Raw genomic sequence first — 21,150 nt, 5'->3', positions numbered from 1 at the left:
GGTATTGAACTATTAAATAATATCACAAATAATGTTATTCTTATTATTTGCCGTTTCCCCACAAATTCAAATATAATACTTGTAAAGTTTCTTTTGGCCGTAAGTATATATCAGGGGTTCAAAAATCCCATCGCCCGACGCCCGTGCCAAGTGGAATTTTCATGCCGGGCAAGTAATTATGTTAACTGCATATGCCCAATGACAAGTGACTAATGTAACCCCTAAAACTGTTTTTAAATTTTGTTACAAATTTCGGTAAAACCTTTGGAAGGAGTTCCGATCGTGCGAGCATTTACATAGCTCTATAAGGAGAACTAACCCTAACCCTAAATGCTGGAACGATCGGAACTCTTTGCAATGTGTTGACACACCAAAAGGGAAAACAATGTGTTGAAAAGTTCGATAACAACTTTTAGAGTTATTCACATTTTACTATCGACTAAGATCGGTAATTTCCGCCACTGAACGATCGACTGAATTCATACAAGTAATCGGTTCGATGATCTTCAAACTTGGAAATAGCTTCCAATACGCTTTACAGCTTATATAAAAATAAAGTATACATGCCTTGTGTGTGCAATCATAATGTTTAATCCTTGCAAACATGGTAAATGAGGTGGGATACAGTTTAAAATTGTCATATTCAAATTAAATTAGACGTTAACGTGGTTCCTGAATCTGCTCATTGCAAATGAACGGGGGCGTAAAGCAAGTTTATAATTTCCGAGTTCACTTGAACAGAGCCTAAATATTATGAACTGTATTCTTATAAAAGTTGCAAGACATTTTAGTTTAGATATAATAAACCTTGTAGCAGAACATACTTGATGGGGTTTTTTCAGTACTTTACAAATGTAAATCTACGTTCGTGTAAAATGAACGGGTAAGGTAAAGTTATATTTCATTAGCCCTACGTCATAATCGTGACAAGGTAGATTTCATTAGCCCTACGTCATAATCGTGACAAGGTATATTTCATTAGCCCTACGTCATAATCGTGACAAGGTAGATTTCATTAACCCTACGACATAATCGTGACAAGGTAGATTTCATTAGCCCTACGTCATAATCGTGACAAGGTAGATTTCATTAACCCTACGACATAATCGTGACAAGGTAGATTTCATTAGCCCTACGCCATAATCGTGACAAGGTAGATTTCATTAACCCTACGCCATAATCGTGACAAGGTAGATTTCATTAGCCCTACGTCATAATCGTGACAAGGTAGATTTCATTAACCCTACGACATAATCGTGACAAGGTAGATTTCATTAACCCTACGCCATAATCGTGACAAGGTAGATTTCATTAGCCCTATGTCATAATCGTTATGGTGCGATGCCCTCTAAGCATACATGAATATATATATTTTTCTGCTTTATTAATAGTTTTTAACAAATAAATTATGCCCAATAAGTTAAAAATACAAGGCTGCAATCGATGCACACCCAGGGAGGCCGTTGTTTACCAAGCCTGCACTATTTAAAAACATTTGAAAAGAAACAGAGCTCATGTTTACTTTGAGCCCTGCCACGGCTGTTTGCAAGAGACTTTTCTCAGCTATTAACAGGGTAAAAACACCCCAGAGAAGTGTTTTGGGGCACAAAATGTTAAATAACACACACACAATAATGACACATGGGCCAAAATCCCTAAACATTTTTGAACCAATGCCAGCCATAAAAGAATTCTTTCAAGATTATTACACTATTAAGCACTGTATTAAATTAAATAGGAGTAACACAATTGGTTACCTTAAGAAGTATGGGCAAGTGGAAAAATATATGGGGCAAGTGAATATCTCTCATTTCACTTGCCCGGTGACAAGTAATTTTTTTGAACTCCTGATATATATATATATATATATATATATGGTATATTTTTTATTATTAAAAATAAATAAATAAATTTAAGATGTGTATATTTATTAGCAACCACCAACAAATTACATGTTAATAAGTGGGTTGGACATATTGGGGGCGCGGGTGTTACTTTCTAATATTTTTGGTACAAATTTACAGAACATACAGAAGTAGGGCTAGTACTACTTTTAACCATGGCCAGTGGATTTTGAAAATCACTGATCCCATGGCTAGTGAATTGTTTTTAAATTGTAGAAGCCATGTAATTTATAAAATGGTAGTACTTTGTTTTTGTAAAGTGTTTAACAAATTAACAGTGATCCACCTATACATAACATCACAGTGACTGTGAATCTAGTGTAATATACAATACATCACAGTGGCTGTGATGATATGACATATACATAAATGGCATCGCAGTGGCTGTGATGATATGACATATACATAAATGGCATCACAGTGGCTGTGATGATAGCAAGACACATACATAAAGTCCATCACAGTGGCTGTGATCACAGCATGACACATACATAAAGTCCATCACAGTGGCTTTGATCATAGCATGACATATACATAAAGTCCATCACAGTGGCTTTGATCATAGCATGACATATACATACAGTCCACCACAGTGGCAGTGATTATAGCATGGCATATACATAAAGTCCATCACAGTGGCTGTGATCATAGCATGACATATACATCAAGTCCACCACAGTGGCAGTGATCATAGCATGACATATACATAAAGTCCATCACAGTGGCTGTGATCATAGCATGGCATATACATAAAGTCAATCACAGTAGCTGTGATCATAGCATGACATGTACATCACAGTGGCAGTGATCATAGCATGACATATACATAGTCCATCACAGTGGCAGTGATCATAGCATGACATATACATAAAGTCCATCACAGTGGTTTTGATCATAGCAAGACACATACATCAAGTCCATCACAGTGGCAGTGATCATAGCATGACATATACATAAAGTCCATCACAGTGGCTGTGATGATATGCCATATAATAAATGGCATCACAGTGGCTGTGATCATAGCATGACATATACATAAAGTCCATCACAGTGGCTGTGATGATATGATATATACATAAATGGCATCACAGTGGCAGTGATCATAGCATGACATATACAGTCTTGGCCAATAGAGGTGAGTGATCTCTCGTTCATCTCTATACTTGTCTGGACAGTTTTACAAGTGGCAAATTGATCGCCTTGCAATTTTAATAAATATTATTTAAAATGTCATGAGATGGCTCACCTAGCACCATTTCAGGAGAGCAATCTTCAGCTCGCATTCATTTTGCTTATGTTTATGTTCATTGCCAAAACACAACCACTGTGATTCCAGTGTGATAAATACGTACATTCCCACATCACATATGATATTTTGAGCGACAGGTGATGACAAGATCTCACCCAGCACTTCCCAAGAATGTAGAAAAGTGTCGCTCTCCAAGAAATGATCGGCACACCCGTAGCCACTGAAATAACAACAATACTTGATAAGTGATGCTCTCCAAGAAATGATCGGCACACCCGTAGCCACTGAAATAACAACAATACTTGATAAGTGATGCTCTCCAAGAAATGATCGGCACACCCGTAGCCACTGAAATAACAACAATACTTGATAAGTGATGCTCTCCAAGAAATGATCGGCACACCCGTAGCCACTGAAATAACAACAATACTTGATAAGTGTTGCTCTCCAAGAAATGATCGGCACACCCGTAGCCACTGAAATAACAACAATACTTGATAAGTGATGCTCTCCAAGAAATGATCGGCACACCCGTAGCCACTGAAATAACAACAATACTTGATAAGTGTTGCTCTCCAAGAAATGATCAGCACACCCGTAGCCACTGAAATAACAACAATACTTGGTAAGTGTTGCTCTCCTTGAAATATTTGTTCAGATGGGACTTTTCCAGAAAATTTACGTGACCATACTTTTTAAAAGAATTTGTATTAAATGGTTTTTATTTAATTATTAAATTAACATTTATTTAATAATACTGCTGTGCAAACATACTTGGCAAAGCGATCCAATCAAAAAGCCCACAAAAAACAGAACAAATCGGACGCCAAGTTTAATTTTAACTTACACTCAATGACAGGATATTGTGTCATCATTATTTAGCTTCATACGTACAATTGTTTAAATTACATTTTTTTATTTTTAAATTCAATCAGATGCATTGGTAATCATCAAACTTAAACACGAACAAGCAACACTGGCCCTCAATAATCAAAAAAGAATAATTTACAAGGGAGATAATGTAATCATGCATGAAAAATTCAACACTGTGAACGAGTGTTGAAAGCAGGTAGTTTTCAGGAATAAATATGGTAATGGCAATGTCAACACTCTATTTGAAGCCCATCACAGCCCACGTGACCCGATCCATAGCATGTGCACAGCACTACTGAGTTGAAAGTGGTCTTGCACATGCCACTGTCACATGACTACAATAGCACTCGTGTTTTCACCTTTACTTACTCACAGTAGTCGGACAAAACAAAACAAGTGTACCGGTGAGGTACATGATACGTCCATCAGGAGTTTGATGGAAAACCATATGCTGTTCAGAATATAGACACATTATTTGATTTATTTGTATCACAGAGACCTAGTAATTGTATGTGACACCACCATCCCAAGTTGTTCCTACATGTGAGGTTTGATGGTCATGTATGCAAGATATGGTCTGGACACGGATTTACTGTTGTGTGCAAACCGTGAAAAGTAGGTCACAGCGACCTAGTAATAGTATGTGACACACCACCATCCCACATTATACCTACATGTGAGGTTTGATCGTCCTATATGCATCTGTAAGCAAGATATGGTCCATACAATGATTTGCTGTTATGTGCAGTAAACTGTGAAAAGTAGTTCACAGTGACCTAGTAATAGTTCGCGACACACTGCCATCCCAGGTTGTTCCTACATGTGAGGTTTGATGGTCCTGTATGCATCTGTATGCAAGATATGGTACGGACAAGAAACAGTTAACAGACAGATGTACAACGCCACACCATAATATGACCCATCATAGACGCGCATATAAAAATACACAATGTACATTAATTAAACTGATATTTGATATTTGATATTTGCTATCAGTGTTGTGTCAATGAAGTGGACAAATTCGGACTCGGTTCTCAACTTCTTGTCATCTGTGGCAACGCTGCTGCATACCGTGACCAGGTGCTGGCCCAGAAACTTGTGCCCTTCATGGCAGCTCATGGTTCAGGCCTGATCTTTCAGCATGACAATGCCAGATCCCATCTTGACGAGGGATTACCTGAGGAACGCGGGCATCAATGTCACTCTTGTCTTTGTGATGTTTTATTTGTGAAAATGTGCTGTGACTGTGTTTTTTGTTTTATTGTGTAATAAAATAATCATTAAATTTTCATAGCCAGTTACTAGTTGTTAATTCAGAACCTGGAAAACAGGCAATATTTAAAAGGAATATATTATATGATACTGAACTTTGGTGAAACCGCCGGTTACAAATATATAGCTAATTATATATGATGCAACTTTCTGCTATTCTTGTGTTAAATGGGATCCTAATACATGTTAAGCCAATTCTAATTTTCATTGGTTTTCCATTATCCAACTGAACATTCCATAACTTTTCACACCTGGAAAATGACATTTGCAAATTCTGAAGTTCAATGATGCATATGATGCTTGTTGAAGAAAACCACTTTACTGTTTGCCTCAGCTTTCATTTATTATCACCGAGGAAATCATAGTAGGCATACGGGCTCCCATTTTTGTAGGAGGGCAGGCTGGTTTTTGCCCGAATAATACAAAAATCCCCATATCTGGATAACAACATTTATTCATATTAGCATTACTGCTAAACAAATATATAGGGTTGCAAACGAACCACTACACATCTTTACATGGATTACATTTAATTTTAAGGTTAGAATGATGGAAATACATGGTAAAAAGATCTCAGGTTAGCAGATTTTGCCTGAATATCTTTATCATTTTTGCCCTAATTTGAGGTTTTGTTTCAACACTATGGGGACAGTTGCCCGTCTTGTATGCTTATGGAGGGCATTCATTCATTTATAATTACTGAGGGAATTTTCCCAATTGTAAAGGCTACAGTAAATTGTAATGCAGACAAACCTTATTTCTAGCTCTGGTCCCGATCTGTACCGCGCTCCCTGAGACTTCGCCTCTTCAATACCTAGATGTTAAATTGTAATTATTATATATATATATATATATCTAAACTACTCTATATTATTACCTTTCTATTAAATTTCAAATATAATTTATTTCTAGCGGTTTCCCGATCTGTACTGTGCTCCTGAGACTTCGATCTTCAATGCCTAAATGTTAAACTTTATATAAAATTATAATTTCTAAACTACTCTATATTATTAGTTCTTCATTAAATTTGAAGCATAATTTATTTCTAAGTCAATTACCTGGTAGAAATTAAAGTGCCACAAAGCTGGTAGATACGTGTATATAACCTAGGCTTTTCATTAACTGGTAGAAAAGTGTCACAAAGCTGGTAACATGCCCTTTTTGTCAATTGGTCTTGTCGTTCACGACAGTCACCGCTATCTGTTGGTTACAACACTGTGTAAGCAAGGTGCTACCCATTGATTACAGCACTGTGTAAGCAAGGTGCTACCCGTTGATTACAGCACTGTGTAAGCAAGGTGCTACCCGTTGATTACAGCACTGTGTAAGCAAGGTGCTACCCGTTGATTACAGCACTGTGTAAGCAAGGTGTTAACCGTTGATTACAGCACTGTGTAAGCAAGGTGCTACCCGTTGATTACAGCACTGTGTAAGCAAGGTGCTACCCGTTGATTACAGCACTGTGTAAGCAAGGTGTTAACCGTTGATTACAGCACTGTGTAAGCAAGGTGCTACCCGTTGATTACAGCACTGTGTAAGCAAGGTGCTACCCGTTGATTACAGCACTGTGTAAGCAAGGTGTTAACCGTTGATTACAGCACTGTGTAAGCAAGGTGCTACCCGTTGATTACAACATTGTGTTAACTGTTGATTACAACATTGTGTAAGCAAGGTGCTACCTGTTGATTACAACATTGTGTAAGCAAGGTGCTACCTGTTGATTACAACATTGTGTAAGCAAGGTGCTACCTGTTGATTACAGCATTGTGTAAGCAAGGTGTGTATGTAGTATATGAGATCATGTCATAGGGGTTCCCTCCCATTCTGTCTACAACCCACTTTGCCTACACCCACTTTGCCTACATCCATTTTGCTTACAACCCAGTATGCCTACACTCAGTTTGCCTACAGTATGAAAAAGTGACATCCCCAGTTATTAGTGGGAAAATCCCTATTATCTTGTGTCTCAAACCAATATTAAAACTTTGTATTATATAAACAATTAAGATTACAATGAACACAAGTAATGTAATTGGGGCTTAGTTGCGCAAAGGTGATTCGATCAATGCTCTTTATGGTGATTAGTATTAGTCCAATGATCCCATACTGTGATTTTTAATGTCTTCTATGCAGGTTTCCGATACCGATTAAATGTCCATCATCAGTCTGCTACACATTGGAAATGTGTCGTATCTGGGTGCATTGGTAGACCCAGTACTGTAGATGACTATATGAAGTCTGTGTCTGTACACAGTCATCCTCAGTACCACGGAAAAGGGTGTATAGTGATATTGATACATGCCTTGTGAGGTTGAAGGATCAGCTTCAGCAAGGCCGCAAAACTCCTTTAGAGTTTTTAAGACGCTGCAGCCACTTGCTAAAAATGCAGTTGTAAATAAATGAACTTTGTACGAAATATTTGTTTAATATTTGTGAGGCCATTTTAATAGTTTAATTGTTTTTGTTGTGTAATTTTATGATAAAATATTTGTTTTTCATATTATTTTGTCATGTTATTTTATACATAGGGACCATACATGGAATGTTCCACTTTTAACTGGGGATGTCATCTTTTCACACTGAGTGTAGGCAAACTGGGTTGTAGGCAAAGTGGATTGTAGGCAAAATGGGAGGACACCGTCATAGGTAGCAATACATGAATTCCTTCTCATGACTTTCGTATGTGTTACGACTTAAAATTGAAAGTGGTAGGTACAGAAATGTTGAACAACACAAAAGGATATGCAAAATCTGCAACTCTGGTATGGAAGATGAATTACACTTTTTAATAAAATGTCAAGGCCATACAAAACGCAGAAACATACATGTATATAAAAAAAACTACACCAACTAAACCCAACATTTATTCAAATAACAGACACTGAGAAACTATTCTTTCTACTTCTCTTCCCAGCACATATTGCTCCAATTATAGGGCAGTATTGCTAGGAGATGTTCGAACTATTCTTTCTACTTCTCTTCCCAGCACATATTGCTCCAATTATAGGGCAGTATTGCTAGGAGATGTTCGAACTATTCTTTCTACTTCTCTTCCCAGCACATATTGCTCCAATTATAGGGCAGTATTGCTAGGAGATGTTCGAACTATTCTTTCTACTTCTCTTCCCAGCACATATTGCTCCAATTATAGGGCAGTATTGCTAGGAGATGTTCGAACTATTCTTTCTACTTCTCTTCCCAGCACATATTGCTCCAATTATAGGGCAGTATTGCTAGGAGATGTTCGAACTATTCTTTCTACTTCTCTTCCCAGCACATATTGCTCCAATTATAGGGCAGTATTGCTAGGAGATGTTCGAACTATTCTTTCTACTTCTCTTCCCAGCACATATTGCTCCAATTACAGGGCAGTATTGCTAGATGTTCGAACTATTCTTTCTACTTCTCTTCCCAGCACATATTGCTCCAATTATAGGGCAGTATTGCTAGGAGATGTTCGAACTATTCTTTCTACTTCTCTTCCCAGCACATATTGCTCCAATTACAGGGCAGTATTGCTAGGAGATGTTCGAACTATTCTTTCTACTTCTCTTCCCAGCACATATTGCTCCAATTACAGGGCAGTATTGCTAGGAGATGTTCGAACTATTCTTTCTACTTCTCTTCCCAGCACATATTGCTCCAATTACAGGGCAGTATTGCTAGGAGATGTTCGAACTATTCTTTCTACTTCTCTTCCCAGCACATATTGCTCCAATTATAGGGCAGTATTGCTAGGAGATGTTCGAACTATTCTTTCTACTTCTCTTCCCAGCACATATTGCTCCAATTATAGGGCAGTATTGCTAGATGTTCGAACTATTCTTTCTACTTCTCTTCCCAGCACATATTGCTCCAATTACAGGGCAGTATTGCTAGATGTTCGAACTATTCTTTCTACTTCTCTTCCCAGCACATATTGCTCCAATCATAGGGCAGTATTGCTAGGAGATGTTCGAACTATTCTTTCTACTTCTCTTCCCAGCACATATTGCTCCAATTACAGGGCAGTATTGCTAGGAGATGTTCGAACTATTCTTTCTACTTCTCTTCCCAGCACATATTGCTCCAATTACAGGGCAGTATTGCTAGGAGATGTTCGAACTATTCTTTCTACTTCTCTTCCCAGCACATATTGCTCCAATCATAGGGCAGTATTGCTAGGAGATGTTCGAACTATTCTTTCTACTTCTCTTCCCAGCACATATTGCTCCAATTATAGGGCAGTATTGCTAGATGTTCGAACTATTCTTTCTACTTCTCTTCCCAGCACATATTGCTCCAATCATAGGGCAGTATTGCTATGAGATGTTCGAACAAAGACATCTTCTACTTTCAGTTGCTAGACTTCCTACCTAATGACATTGTCACTTGTTAAATATTGTTACTAGTATATTAATTATAATTGTGATAGAATATTGTTAAATATTGTTACTAGTATATTAATTATAATTGTGATAGAATATTGTTCAATATTGTTACTAGTATATTAATTATAACTGTGATAGAATATTGTTAAATATTGTCACTAGTATATTAATTATAACTGTGATAGAATATTGTTAAATATTGTTACTAGTATATTAATTATAACTGTGATAGAATATTGTTAAATATTGTCACTAGTATATTAATTATAACTGTGATAGAATATTGTTAAATATAGAAAGAAAGAAATGTTTTATTTAACGACGCACTCAACACATTTTATTTACGGTTATATGGCGTCAGACATATGGTTAAGGACCACACAGATTTTGAGAGGAAACCCGCTGTCGCCACTACATGGGCTACTCTTCCGATTGGCAGCAAGGGATCTTTTATTTGCTCTTCCCACAGGCAGGATAGCACAAACCATGGCCTTTGTTGAACCAGTTATGGATCACTGGTCGGTGCAAGTGGTCAACACCTACCCATTGAGTCTTGCGGAGCACTCACTCAGGGTTTGGAGTCGGTATCTGGATTAAAAATCCCATGCCTCGACTGGGATCCGAACCCAGTACCTACCAGCCTGTAGACCGATGGCCTGCCACGACACCACCGAGGCCGGTCTATTGTTAAATATTGTTACTAGTATATTAATTATAACTGTGCTAGAATAGTTAAATATTGTTACTAGTATATTAATTATAACTGTGATAGAATAGTTAAATATCGTTACTAGTACATGTATATTAATTATAACTGTGATAGAATATTGTTACTAGTATATTAATTATAACTGTGATAGAATATTGTTAAATATTGTCACTAGTATATTAATTATAACTGTGATAGAATATTGTTAAATATTGTCACTAGTATATTAATTATAACTGTGCTAGAATAGTTAAATATTGTTACTAGTATATTAATTATAACTGTGCTAGAATAGTTAAATATTGTTACTAGTACATGTATATTAATTATAACTGTGATAGAATATTGTTACTAGTATATTAATTATAACTGTGATAGAATATTGTTCAATATTGTCACTAGTATATTAATTATAACTGTGATAGAATACTGTTCAATATTGTCACTAGTATATTAATTATAACTGTGATAGAATACTGTTAAATATTGTCACTAGTATATTAATTATAACTGTGATAGAATACTGTTAAATATTGTCACTAGTATATTAATTATAACTGTGCTAGAATAGTTAAATATTGTCACTAGTATATTAATTATAACTGTGATAGAATAGTTAAATATTGTTACTAGTACATGTATATTAATTATAACTGTGATAGAATATTGTTACTAGTATATTAATTATAATTGTGATAGAATATTTTTACTAGTATATTAATTATAACTGTGATAGAATAGTTAAATATTGTTACTAGTACATGTATATTATTATAACTGTGATAGAATATTGTTACTAGTATATTAATTATAATTGTGCTAGAATATTTTAACCATTATAACATGTATTGTTTTCTTCCTCTTTTTCTTTTCTTTTTTTAATGTTGATATTATTATTCATGTCTGTATAATTCATATACAGAAATAAATGACTGAATTGAAAAAAAAAATATATATATATATATATATATATAAACATAAACAGTCTCGTCTTTTTCACCCAAAACAACAACTATTCAATGAAATGTTTGTAGATCGACCACCATTGTTCAAATTTGGTCCAGTCACAATTATATTGTAATTAAACATTATTATTTTTTTAAACGATTGTACATTTGATAGTACCCCTACATACTGCATCCTGCATTTATACTGTTTTGATAGTACCCCTACATACTGCATCCTGTATTTATAGTTTTGATAGTACCCCTACATACTGCATCCTGTATTTATACTGTTTTGATAGTACCCCTACATACTGCATCCTGTATTTATACTGTTTTGCAAGTAATATAATGCAATTTAATACATCATCTTCCCTATGATTATTATGTATTTGAAATATTATGTCTGGAACTGTAAAATGAAAATGCCTAATTAGGCCTAATACGAGTAATGATTAGCAATCCCTGTAGGTTTTGGCCTAATACAGGTAATGATTAGCAAGCCCTGTAGGTTTTGGCCTAATACGAGTAATGATTAGCAAGCCCTGTAGGTTTTGGCCTAATACAGGTAATGATTAGCAAGCCCTGTAGGTTTTGACCTAATACGAGTAATGATTAGCAAGCCCTGTAGGTTTTGGCCTAATACAGGTAATGATTAGCAAGCCCTGTACATTTTGGCCTAAAACGAGTAATGATTAGCAAGCCCTGTAGGTTTTGGCCTGATACTAGTAATGATTAGCAAGCCCTGTAGGTTTTGGCCTAATACAGGTAATGATTAGCAATCCCTGTACATTTTGGCCTAATACGAGTAATGATTAGCAAGCCCTGTAGGTTTTGGCCTAATACGAGTAATGATTAGCAAGCCCTGTACATTTTGGCCTGATACAGGTAATGATTAGCAAGCCCTGTAGGTTTTGGCCTGATACGAGTAATGATTAGCAAGCCCTGTAGGTTTTGGCCTGATACGAGTAATGATTAGCAAGCCCTGTAGGTTTTGGCCTGATACGAGTAATGATTAGCAAGCCCTGTAGGTTTTGGCCTGATACTAGTAATGATTAGCAAGCCCTGTAGGTTTTGGCAAGATGTTTGTATTAATGGACAGAACCAAAATAAATGAATAAGAGTTTCTGGAACAGATTTACAGAATGAACATTTGTCATCTTTTTTAATATTTATTTTACAGAGAAATGTGTTTGTAGACAGTATTCTAGTCTATACCAGCACTTTTAGAATTTTTATAAAATCCACTAGCCATGGGATCAGTGATTTTTTTAATTTACTAGCCACGATTAAAAATTCACTAGCCCTACATTACTTTAAGTAAATAAATTTTATTAAATAATAGTAATAATTGGATATGTCACCTAAAGAGGGAGATAAAAATACTAAAATTTGGAGTGGGTGTGGGTGGGGCAGGGGAGGGGAGCAGGATATTCATATTTACAACATAAATTGCATCATTTGACCAAAAAATTCACTAGCTATTTACTAACCCAACATTGAATATCACTAGCTATGGGAGTGGGGCTACCATAATCTAGAAGCCCTGCTATAGTGTAACCACTTCAAATTCACGTCCTTATAGTTATTTTATGGTAAAGACTATATGCTTTTTTCCAATTAAACGAATTTGTAAGAAAAAGTTCTCATTCGTAGAATTATTAATAAAATTATGTTAAAACGAGAAAAGAAAGCAAGACTGAACTTAACAAGCTCATAAATATGAGGCATTTCTTTCTACCTTTTTTCTATTGGTTCTCGAGGACTCCATTTTGTAATTTGCCTTAAAATATTTTAAATAATTTTAAAAACTATTATAAGTACATGTTTTGTCTGCAAAGTTTTGTTTTGGGAAGTTTGGTTGATGTGTGCTGCAATGCTTGATGCCCACGTGTTATTGTGATAGGGAAGCTTAAAGTTAATCATCTCCTATTTTAATAACAATCACCTCCTATTTTAATAACAATCACTTCCTATTTGTAAATAATAACAACAACATGTATCGCCCCCTGAGTTGTTTGGTGGTATCATGGGTGAATCAGTTTTGGTGAGCGTAAGTATTCGGTTCTAAAGCATATAGATATTTATTGATCAATAGACAGTTGTTATCCAAATAGCTACCTTTTTATTAGTATTTCTATGCTTGAAATGAGCACTAAACTGGTCGCCATGTAGCAAAGTTTACTACACATGCGTCAAAACATGTAGCATGCATCAGCCGTAAATATTGTTAACTATGTTATGTGTTTCGGTGAGTGGAATGTTTAGTGGTATAGCTTACAGCCAAAACTTTCCAACACAAAACCTTTCAGTGTTTTATCAAAACATGTAACTTGTTCAACAAAACATGTACTTATAATAATTTAAAAAATATGATTTTAAATATTTTAAGGCAAATTACAAAATGGAATCTTCGAGATCCAATATAATTAACAGACAACGTTTTTGAAAAGCTAATATAACAATTCTGATGTCTTGTAATCATGTTATAAGTTGAGCAAATGAATGGTTATGATGGTAAAATTGTTTTGTTAAAAAATATAAGAGCTCTGCTTTCTTAGTTTTAATAAATATATAATCAGAAATCCAGACAGATATTTATGTCAAAGCATATATAAGGACCATATATTTTTGGCAAATATCTGTAGAGAGTTTTGCCAGTAAACGCCATGACAATCATGTGACTTCCATATAACCAGATAGCAGTATCCTTGAGTAACCGTGAACCGGCCTATTAACAGAAAATGGTTTCTGCACATGCCCATTGTAATGTACAATCGATTTGATGACATAATGTTTTAAGTTGTTCACTTTAAGTCTTTATTGTTAAAATCAACCAACAAATGTTAATATCCATGCCATTTTCTGTTGTGAAGAGATTGTAGTCTAATGCCGACATTCTTCAGCTACACCCGTAAGCCACAATATAATTTTCAAGAGTGATGCGTGTCACGTGACATCAACAAAACTCTTATAAATGCAATGAATGTACGAAGCAGATGAGACAGCGGTATAAAACTTGTACTCATTTACGTTTGTTTAATAATACACGTCATTTAATATATAGTACGCTCAGTGCAAAATGGCCATCATGTATACATTTCCCTCAAGTATAAAAATATTTTGATGTCCATTTGTTGTTTTCTCATTTGTGCACTTTGCTTTTGGGAAGGTTTTCTTAATTCAACAAAAGTATTTTGATGTCAGTGTTCAATCGTATGCATATTCCTAAAAATAAGTCAAATGTAAATAGACCGGTTTATGGGGTAGCCTGGTTCATGTTTTTTCACAATACAAGTTCTGATAATGTTCAGACAAAAAAAAGTTTTAAAAATAAAGTTTTTTTCAAATGCAGACCTCGTCTTTTAAGATGTGCGAGTGCGATCGTACTCGTACAGCACACGTAATTTCAATCTGGTGTGAAAAATAATGCATTTTACACTTAACAAACAGTGCACGTAAAATAATTGTGTATATTAATTGGCACTATTTACAAAACCGTAAGTAGCTGATAGAAAGACTTGTTTAATAATACCAGAAAAAATTAAAATGTGACATGAACGGTAGCATCCATGCAACCTTTTAATATATGACTGGTAGGTCTACTTACCTTTGTTATACAAATCGGAAAACACCAGTTTAATAGACATCTTCAAAGATGTACCAATCCGATCAAAACTCCTTTGCTTATTTAATTTATTATTAATTAGAAACAGTCCACTTTTGTAAGGTAATATATCACAACGTTTGATCATGTTAACTCATTTACACTGTTCATATAGTTGAAAAAACAAAAGGCTTCTGTAGCCTACACAAATGAACTCATTACAGAAATCAGCAAAATCGCTAGAATTGTCTCGATTAGTTCATAACTGTTAGCCTAAAAAGCTTACGTGGTCCTGAAAAAGCCAAGTGTGTAACTTTCTACTTTCTTTAAAAAAAAAAAGAGTGAAATTTAGATGAAGACAATTCAAAAGTAGACGGAATAATAAAAAGAAGGAAATGAAATGATAATAGGTATGTAGGAATAGACCTAGGTATCGTTTACAAAACAAAACCAGTCTTATTATTTTTTTTTTATCTTTAAACAAAATCAAATAAAACTTTATTTAAATATATATATATGTGTATTTCAGCCAGGGATTAGTGAATGTACATCTGTTATTTATATATGTATCTATATATGTACAAAATATAGTAACAGCCGACTATTTAATTTTTGTTTGTTTCAATACGTTTGTTAGAAGGAAGGAAGGAAATGTTTGATTTAATGCACTCAACAGTTATATGGCATCGGACATATGGTGAAGGACAATGCAGATACTGAGGGAGGAAACCATCTGTCACCACTTCATGGGCTATTTTTTCAATTAGCAGCAACGGATCTTTTATATGCACCATCCCATAGACAGGATACAACATACCACGGCCTTCGATGTACCAGTCGTGGTGCAGTGGCTGGAGTGAGAAATAGCCCAGTGACACTGATCAATCCCAAACCGACCACACATCAAGCGAGCGCTTTACCACTGGGCTACGTCTCGCCCCTATTTGTTAGAAAGTCATGTACAGACCATGTGACTGGAACATTATTTGGAAGGAAGGAAATGTTTTATTTAACAACGCACTCAACATATTTTATTTACTGTTATATGGCATCGCATTTATGGTTAAGGACCACAGATATTGAGAGGAAACCTGCGGTCAACACTTCATGAGCCACTTTTTTCGATTAGCAGCAATTAAGGGATCTTTTATATGTACCATCCCACAGACAGGATAATACATACCACGGCCTTTGTTACACCAGTTGTGGAGCACTGGCTGGAATGAGAAATAGCCCAATAGGCCAACCAATGGGGGAACATGATTTGATGCGTAGTACTCTTTGGCATATTGACCAATCAGAGCTATCGTGGTCAGATTATTTTTACTCTTGGAACTCTGGCTGCACGCACATGCTGGTCTACTTGATAACTTGTTACACATTTATAATGGTGTCTAAAATTAAGGGTTTATCTTTATTATGTCACCTCACGTTTGGAATAAAATCTTTTGTAATGACAGATTTTGTTGGAGTTTGTATATTTTTTATCAACAACATTTGGAATGTTCTAGATCAATAACGTAATGCTGATGTCAGAGCCAATTTCACAAAGCATTGTAAGTTTATGTCTGCAACCAGCAGTTATACCGGACATATGTTTACACGTGATTGACATCGATCTCACACAGAAAATTACACACTTATGGAAGATGAAGCATTTTAAGGACAAAATAAAATAAAATTGTGGTTTTGTTGTAAATTTATGTTTACATGCAAAATTAGGCTTACGCTGTTTTGTGAAATTAGGCCCAGAGCTGTTCATAACTGGTAGTGTTAGGTCAAATGACGTGTTACAAAATGTTGAGTGAGGGAGACTGGCTGCATAATTGTTGAATTAAAAATGTCACATGAATGTCAATGCCCCAACCAACACTATCAATTGAGTTACTTGTAGGACTACGTTTAACAAGTTATTTAAAAAATAAAATAATAACATGAGGGATCCAATTCAGTCAGTAGTGCACACCTGAGATGCTTGGGTCGTAGTTCTAATTGAATCTCACCTATTGTCCGAACCAAATTGTTAACAACTACGAAAAATTACTCTCCTACCTTTAATTGCCGTTAGATTTCCTCCAAAGTTTGTCCAGACACAAATCGCAAAAAAAACACTACAAATATACAGATTCCACACACGAGACTGCAACGATGTCGCCGATATTGTCTTTGCTGAGATTGCATAGGGAAAAATACATGCAGTTTTCTGCCGTCTGCCATCTTGCTTCTTTATGGAATACTCTTCAAGAGGGGTGAAAGCCTCCAAAGTATGTGACACAATTAATATGAAATCAATGATCTCTAGTGGTATCATTAAAATAATAATAATAACAATTTTAAAAAATAATAATTATATGACGTCATCACGTTTGCTTTTATATCACATGTTACGACGTTGTTAGATTAAGTCCTATCCTTTCACCCCTCTTGAAGAATATTCCATAAAAAGTCAAAATGGTAGCTGATACAAAATTACATGCTTTTTTCCCTATGCGCTCTCAGGGAAGTCGATATAGGTGACATGGTTATCATCTGGTATGTGGAATCTGTGTCACTAATGGTTTTTTCAAGATTTGTGTCCGGACAAACTTTGGAGGAAATCTAACGGCAATTAAAAGTAGGAGAGTAATGTTTCGTAGTTGTTAACAATTTGGTTCAGATAATAAACAGTTTGAGGTGTGTGATTTTTCACTTGCCATGGTTTTTCAAAAGCCAAGGTCTGCAAATGAGTCCGACTCTTTGAAAATCATAGAAAAAAGGTTGGCCAGCAAGAAATGTGCCATGTTTATGAGTGAGTAAAGTTCAATCTTGCTTTCTCTGGTTGTTTTAACTTTATTTTTACAAAACATTCTGTGAATATGACATTTGTTTACCTACCCCATGCAAAAGCCAACGTCAGAAATATTCAAATGTACATACTGTTGCACACAAAAGACGCAAACACAGAAACAGGTCCGTCACCGAAATAGGTCCACGGACGATATTTCAACATTTTTATTATTTGTGGTATGATCCGGTATGTTTATTTGGGCCGACAAAACGGACATTGTTTCGACCCCTGAATAACTTACTATGAATAATTCTCTTGAGATTTCCACAGAAGTCCATCGCCCACTGATTAAGCGTCGATACTGCTAAAGTGACTTTTCTACCCATCTTGATGATCTTCTTTTATCTCGTCCTCAGTCTGCTTCCTTTGATATGTACCGGTATGTCACTTGCTCAAATCTAAACACGCTGCCAGTGTTACCTGTCCGTGTTCAACGACAGCAAGTGACGCTAACGTTCGCAAACTAAATGACTGCTCCCCACTGTAGTCATTAGGTTTAAATTGAAGCGCATAAACCAGTCTGCTCAGTCTGGCTGAACTCAGTCCTGGGTCAGGCTGTCGTAAAAGTAAACAAGCATACATCCGGTACGGATTGGTTGGTTCTAAATGCCAATACTTTATATATAGAGCACCGCGTAATTTAGAGAGAGAGAAATCGGCTTGGTGAAATGATATTAGATCGCACGCCAAAATCTCAGGATTACAACACTCTCTCGACTGTATTAGTACTTATATTGAAAAATGGGGGCTTACCGTCAACTTGTCAAAAACAAAGATTATTGCATTCAACTGTGATGGAAATCATATTTGTTTGTGGTTATTACAATTGTTATTGTGTTTGGCAATGCTGGGACTGGACTGGACCGTTAGACAGCGCGGATATACCCGAAGCGGGGTCGTAACACGAATTGACCCCTCCGTATGACGAGTTAATCACGACCCCCCCCCCCCCCCCCCCCGTCACGTGATTCAAGGTTAGACAAACTTTCAAGGCTGCCGATTCGCATAGGTCGATAGCTAAATCAACCGATCTTCCGATTAAGTTTTCGCCTTAATGTATTTAGAAATATCGTTGTTTAATTAAAAAGCCGACAAGAGGAGACAAGTGTTTCACTACAGGGTACATTTACGATGATAACGTGATTTAAATTGATGAAACCATTTTTACTTCAGTAAATCGAAGCACAAGAACCCGGAAGTGACGAACGTCGAATGCAACCAAAAGAAGATTTAAAACATCCTTTTCTTGTCAGACTGATAAATTAAAATGTCTTCTTTGTTTCGTTTTTCTTCTTTTCAATCTTAACTTTTTTTTTCTTTTTTTTTTGTTGATCGACTTTTTTTATTAATGGAATCCCGATATGCCGAGGAACAAGAGAATAGAAGGGGCAGCGACGACTCGGCCTCGACTTGTTTAAAACTGAGCCGCCTTTATTTTCGGTCGGGGTTGCGTTAAATGTTTTGTTTGTTTGGGTTTGTTTTTTTAAGGGGGTGGGGGGGGGGGGGACGTGATCAGTAACATTAGAATACAAGGCGTGGGGGAATGCTATCAGTGTATTATAATTTTATGCACGAAAGGTTACAAAACTATAGCAGGATACAGTCGCATGTGCAAATATTATGCAAGCAGTGGTTTAGATTGTGGGATTGCGAAGTTTATGTGGGTGTATTCTTGCATAGCTGCACTGCTTGAACCAACCGATATACGGCACTTGCCCTATTTATGAAATCAAAGCCAAACACGAAATTTAAGAAAAAAATGAAAAAAATCACAACTGGCATAGCCAGACGGTGAGTTGGTGGGGACCACATCTTTGGGCCTCCAGTTATGTATACTAACATATTGGCCCATCTTCGTTCTGACAAGACATATTAGGGCTGTTTACGTTCGGGTGCCCCATCCCCTCTATAAAAGCAGGCTGTCCAGCACACCCTTTTGAAAAAGTTGGACACAATTAGGAATTAAAATATAGAAAATGTAGAACAAAAGTAGGAACACGTAGAACAAAAGTAGGACTGAAACATTACGTAGCGACATTATTCATGCTCAAAACACCTTTTTATGTGGTGCTCAGTTTGTACATATATTTTGTGTTCTATCAAAAATAATGTGATCTTATGTAACGGTCACGTTATAGTTATTTCAAATTACCGTACACTATATTAATCAATATACATATTTACATGCATAGGAATGCTGATTCACAGTAAAACAGAGTTAACATTATTAATTTAAGTTTTCCATAATGTATTATAGATTCTGAAGTCATACATACACATTGTACATTATAATCATATTAATCATTGGAAAATATGTTGGCTTTGAGGGTGTAATTTTAATATGTTGAGATTATATGGTGCCACAAATTGCTGCCAAGAAAATTAAAATAATTCACATAACTGATGACTTTTATAATAACAAGGAATATGCACACTTTAACAGCAGTTCGTTGCATTTTCAAACAAAAAAGTAAGAAAAACTAAGTATTCTGAAGAAAAAGTAGGAAAAAGTAGGAGAAAGACCAAAAAGTACGAAAAATCTCACCCCACCCCATTAGTTATACTACTGTCACACATGTACTCACAAAGCTTTATCTGTTCTAGAGGCATAGGCAGATAAAAAAATAGTAATAAATATTATAAGACAACCCATGCCTACAGAACAATAATAATAATACAAAATAAAAATTTAATTAAAAAAGTATATATATATAAAAAGAAAAAAAAAGAGGCAAAATTATATATATATATATATATATATATATATATATATATATATATATATATATATATATATATATAACATGAAACTAAACCACAGATTGCAATTCGCACAATGTTTAATATTTATTATGAAAATACTTTGTAACATTTTCTTTTTTCTCAAAGAGAGGGTCTTTACATATTAATCCCCATGCAGTCTGGTACAGATAAATATATTTATTCAAAAATGTATCTTTCTGTGGCATCCATCTCCAAATCCTCGAAACTTGTACAGTCAACTGAGCAATTAAGGATTACCATTTGATGGGTGGTGTCAAACTGAATCCCAAGTCTTGGAAGAATGAATTACTCCTTAGCAGCAATATGTCAAACACAAAAAACAATAAAATATTGTATTAAATGAAATTGTTGAAAGTGTTTCATTTTCAGCAGCAATTTCACCCCCTGCCCCAGTTTTTCTTTCACATATCAGTTGAAACTGTTCTATTACTCCTATCATTCTGTTCTCAATATCAAGATGCAATGTAATTTGTTCAATAGTTTGTCTTCAGAATCTCATTTTCGACATCTAATCAATGACTCCAAATTCATTGGTCCAGTTGCTGAAATCTATAAAAACAAACATGTTAAGTATTTCACATCCATTACATTAGTCTGTAACTTAATTACAT

The 21,150-nt window shown here is 35.4% G+C and overlaps 1 protein-coding gene across 1 annotated transcript in view; it reads right to left on the bottom strand.

Moving 5' to 3' along the window:
• The window catches only part of LOC121370242 (glutamine-dependent NAD(+) synthetase-like), a gene marked incomplete at its 3' end in the record, with an annotated part of 85,213 nt that extends 67,001 nt beyond the window's left edge, over window positions 1–18,212 (bottom strand). Inside the window, exons 1-3 of the mRNA XM_041495366.1 lie at window positions 17,997–18,212; window positions 6,052–6,112; window positions 3,257–3,373 (exon numbers count right to left, since the gene is read on the bottom strand). Coding sequence (XP_041351300.1) covers window positions 3,257–3,373; window positions 6,052–6,112; window positions 17,997–18,081 — 263 coding nt within the window. The remainder of the gene's footprint in view (window positions 1–3,256; window positions 3,374–6,051; window positions 6,113–17,996) is intronic.
• Window positions 18,213–21,150: the final 2,938 nt, after the last annotated feature.

This window comes from Gigantopelta aegis, chromosome 4 (assembly GCF_016097555.1).
Source record: "Gigantopelta aegis isolate Gae_Host chromosome 4, Gae_host_genome, whole genome shotgun sequence".
NCBI lineage: Eukaryota > Metazoa > Mollusca > Gastropoda > Neomphalida > Peltospiridae > Gigantopelta > Gigantopelta aegis.
Note: the sequence above shows the minus strand (reverse complement) of the source record. Positions and strands in the feature narration are given on the sequence as shown.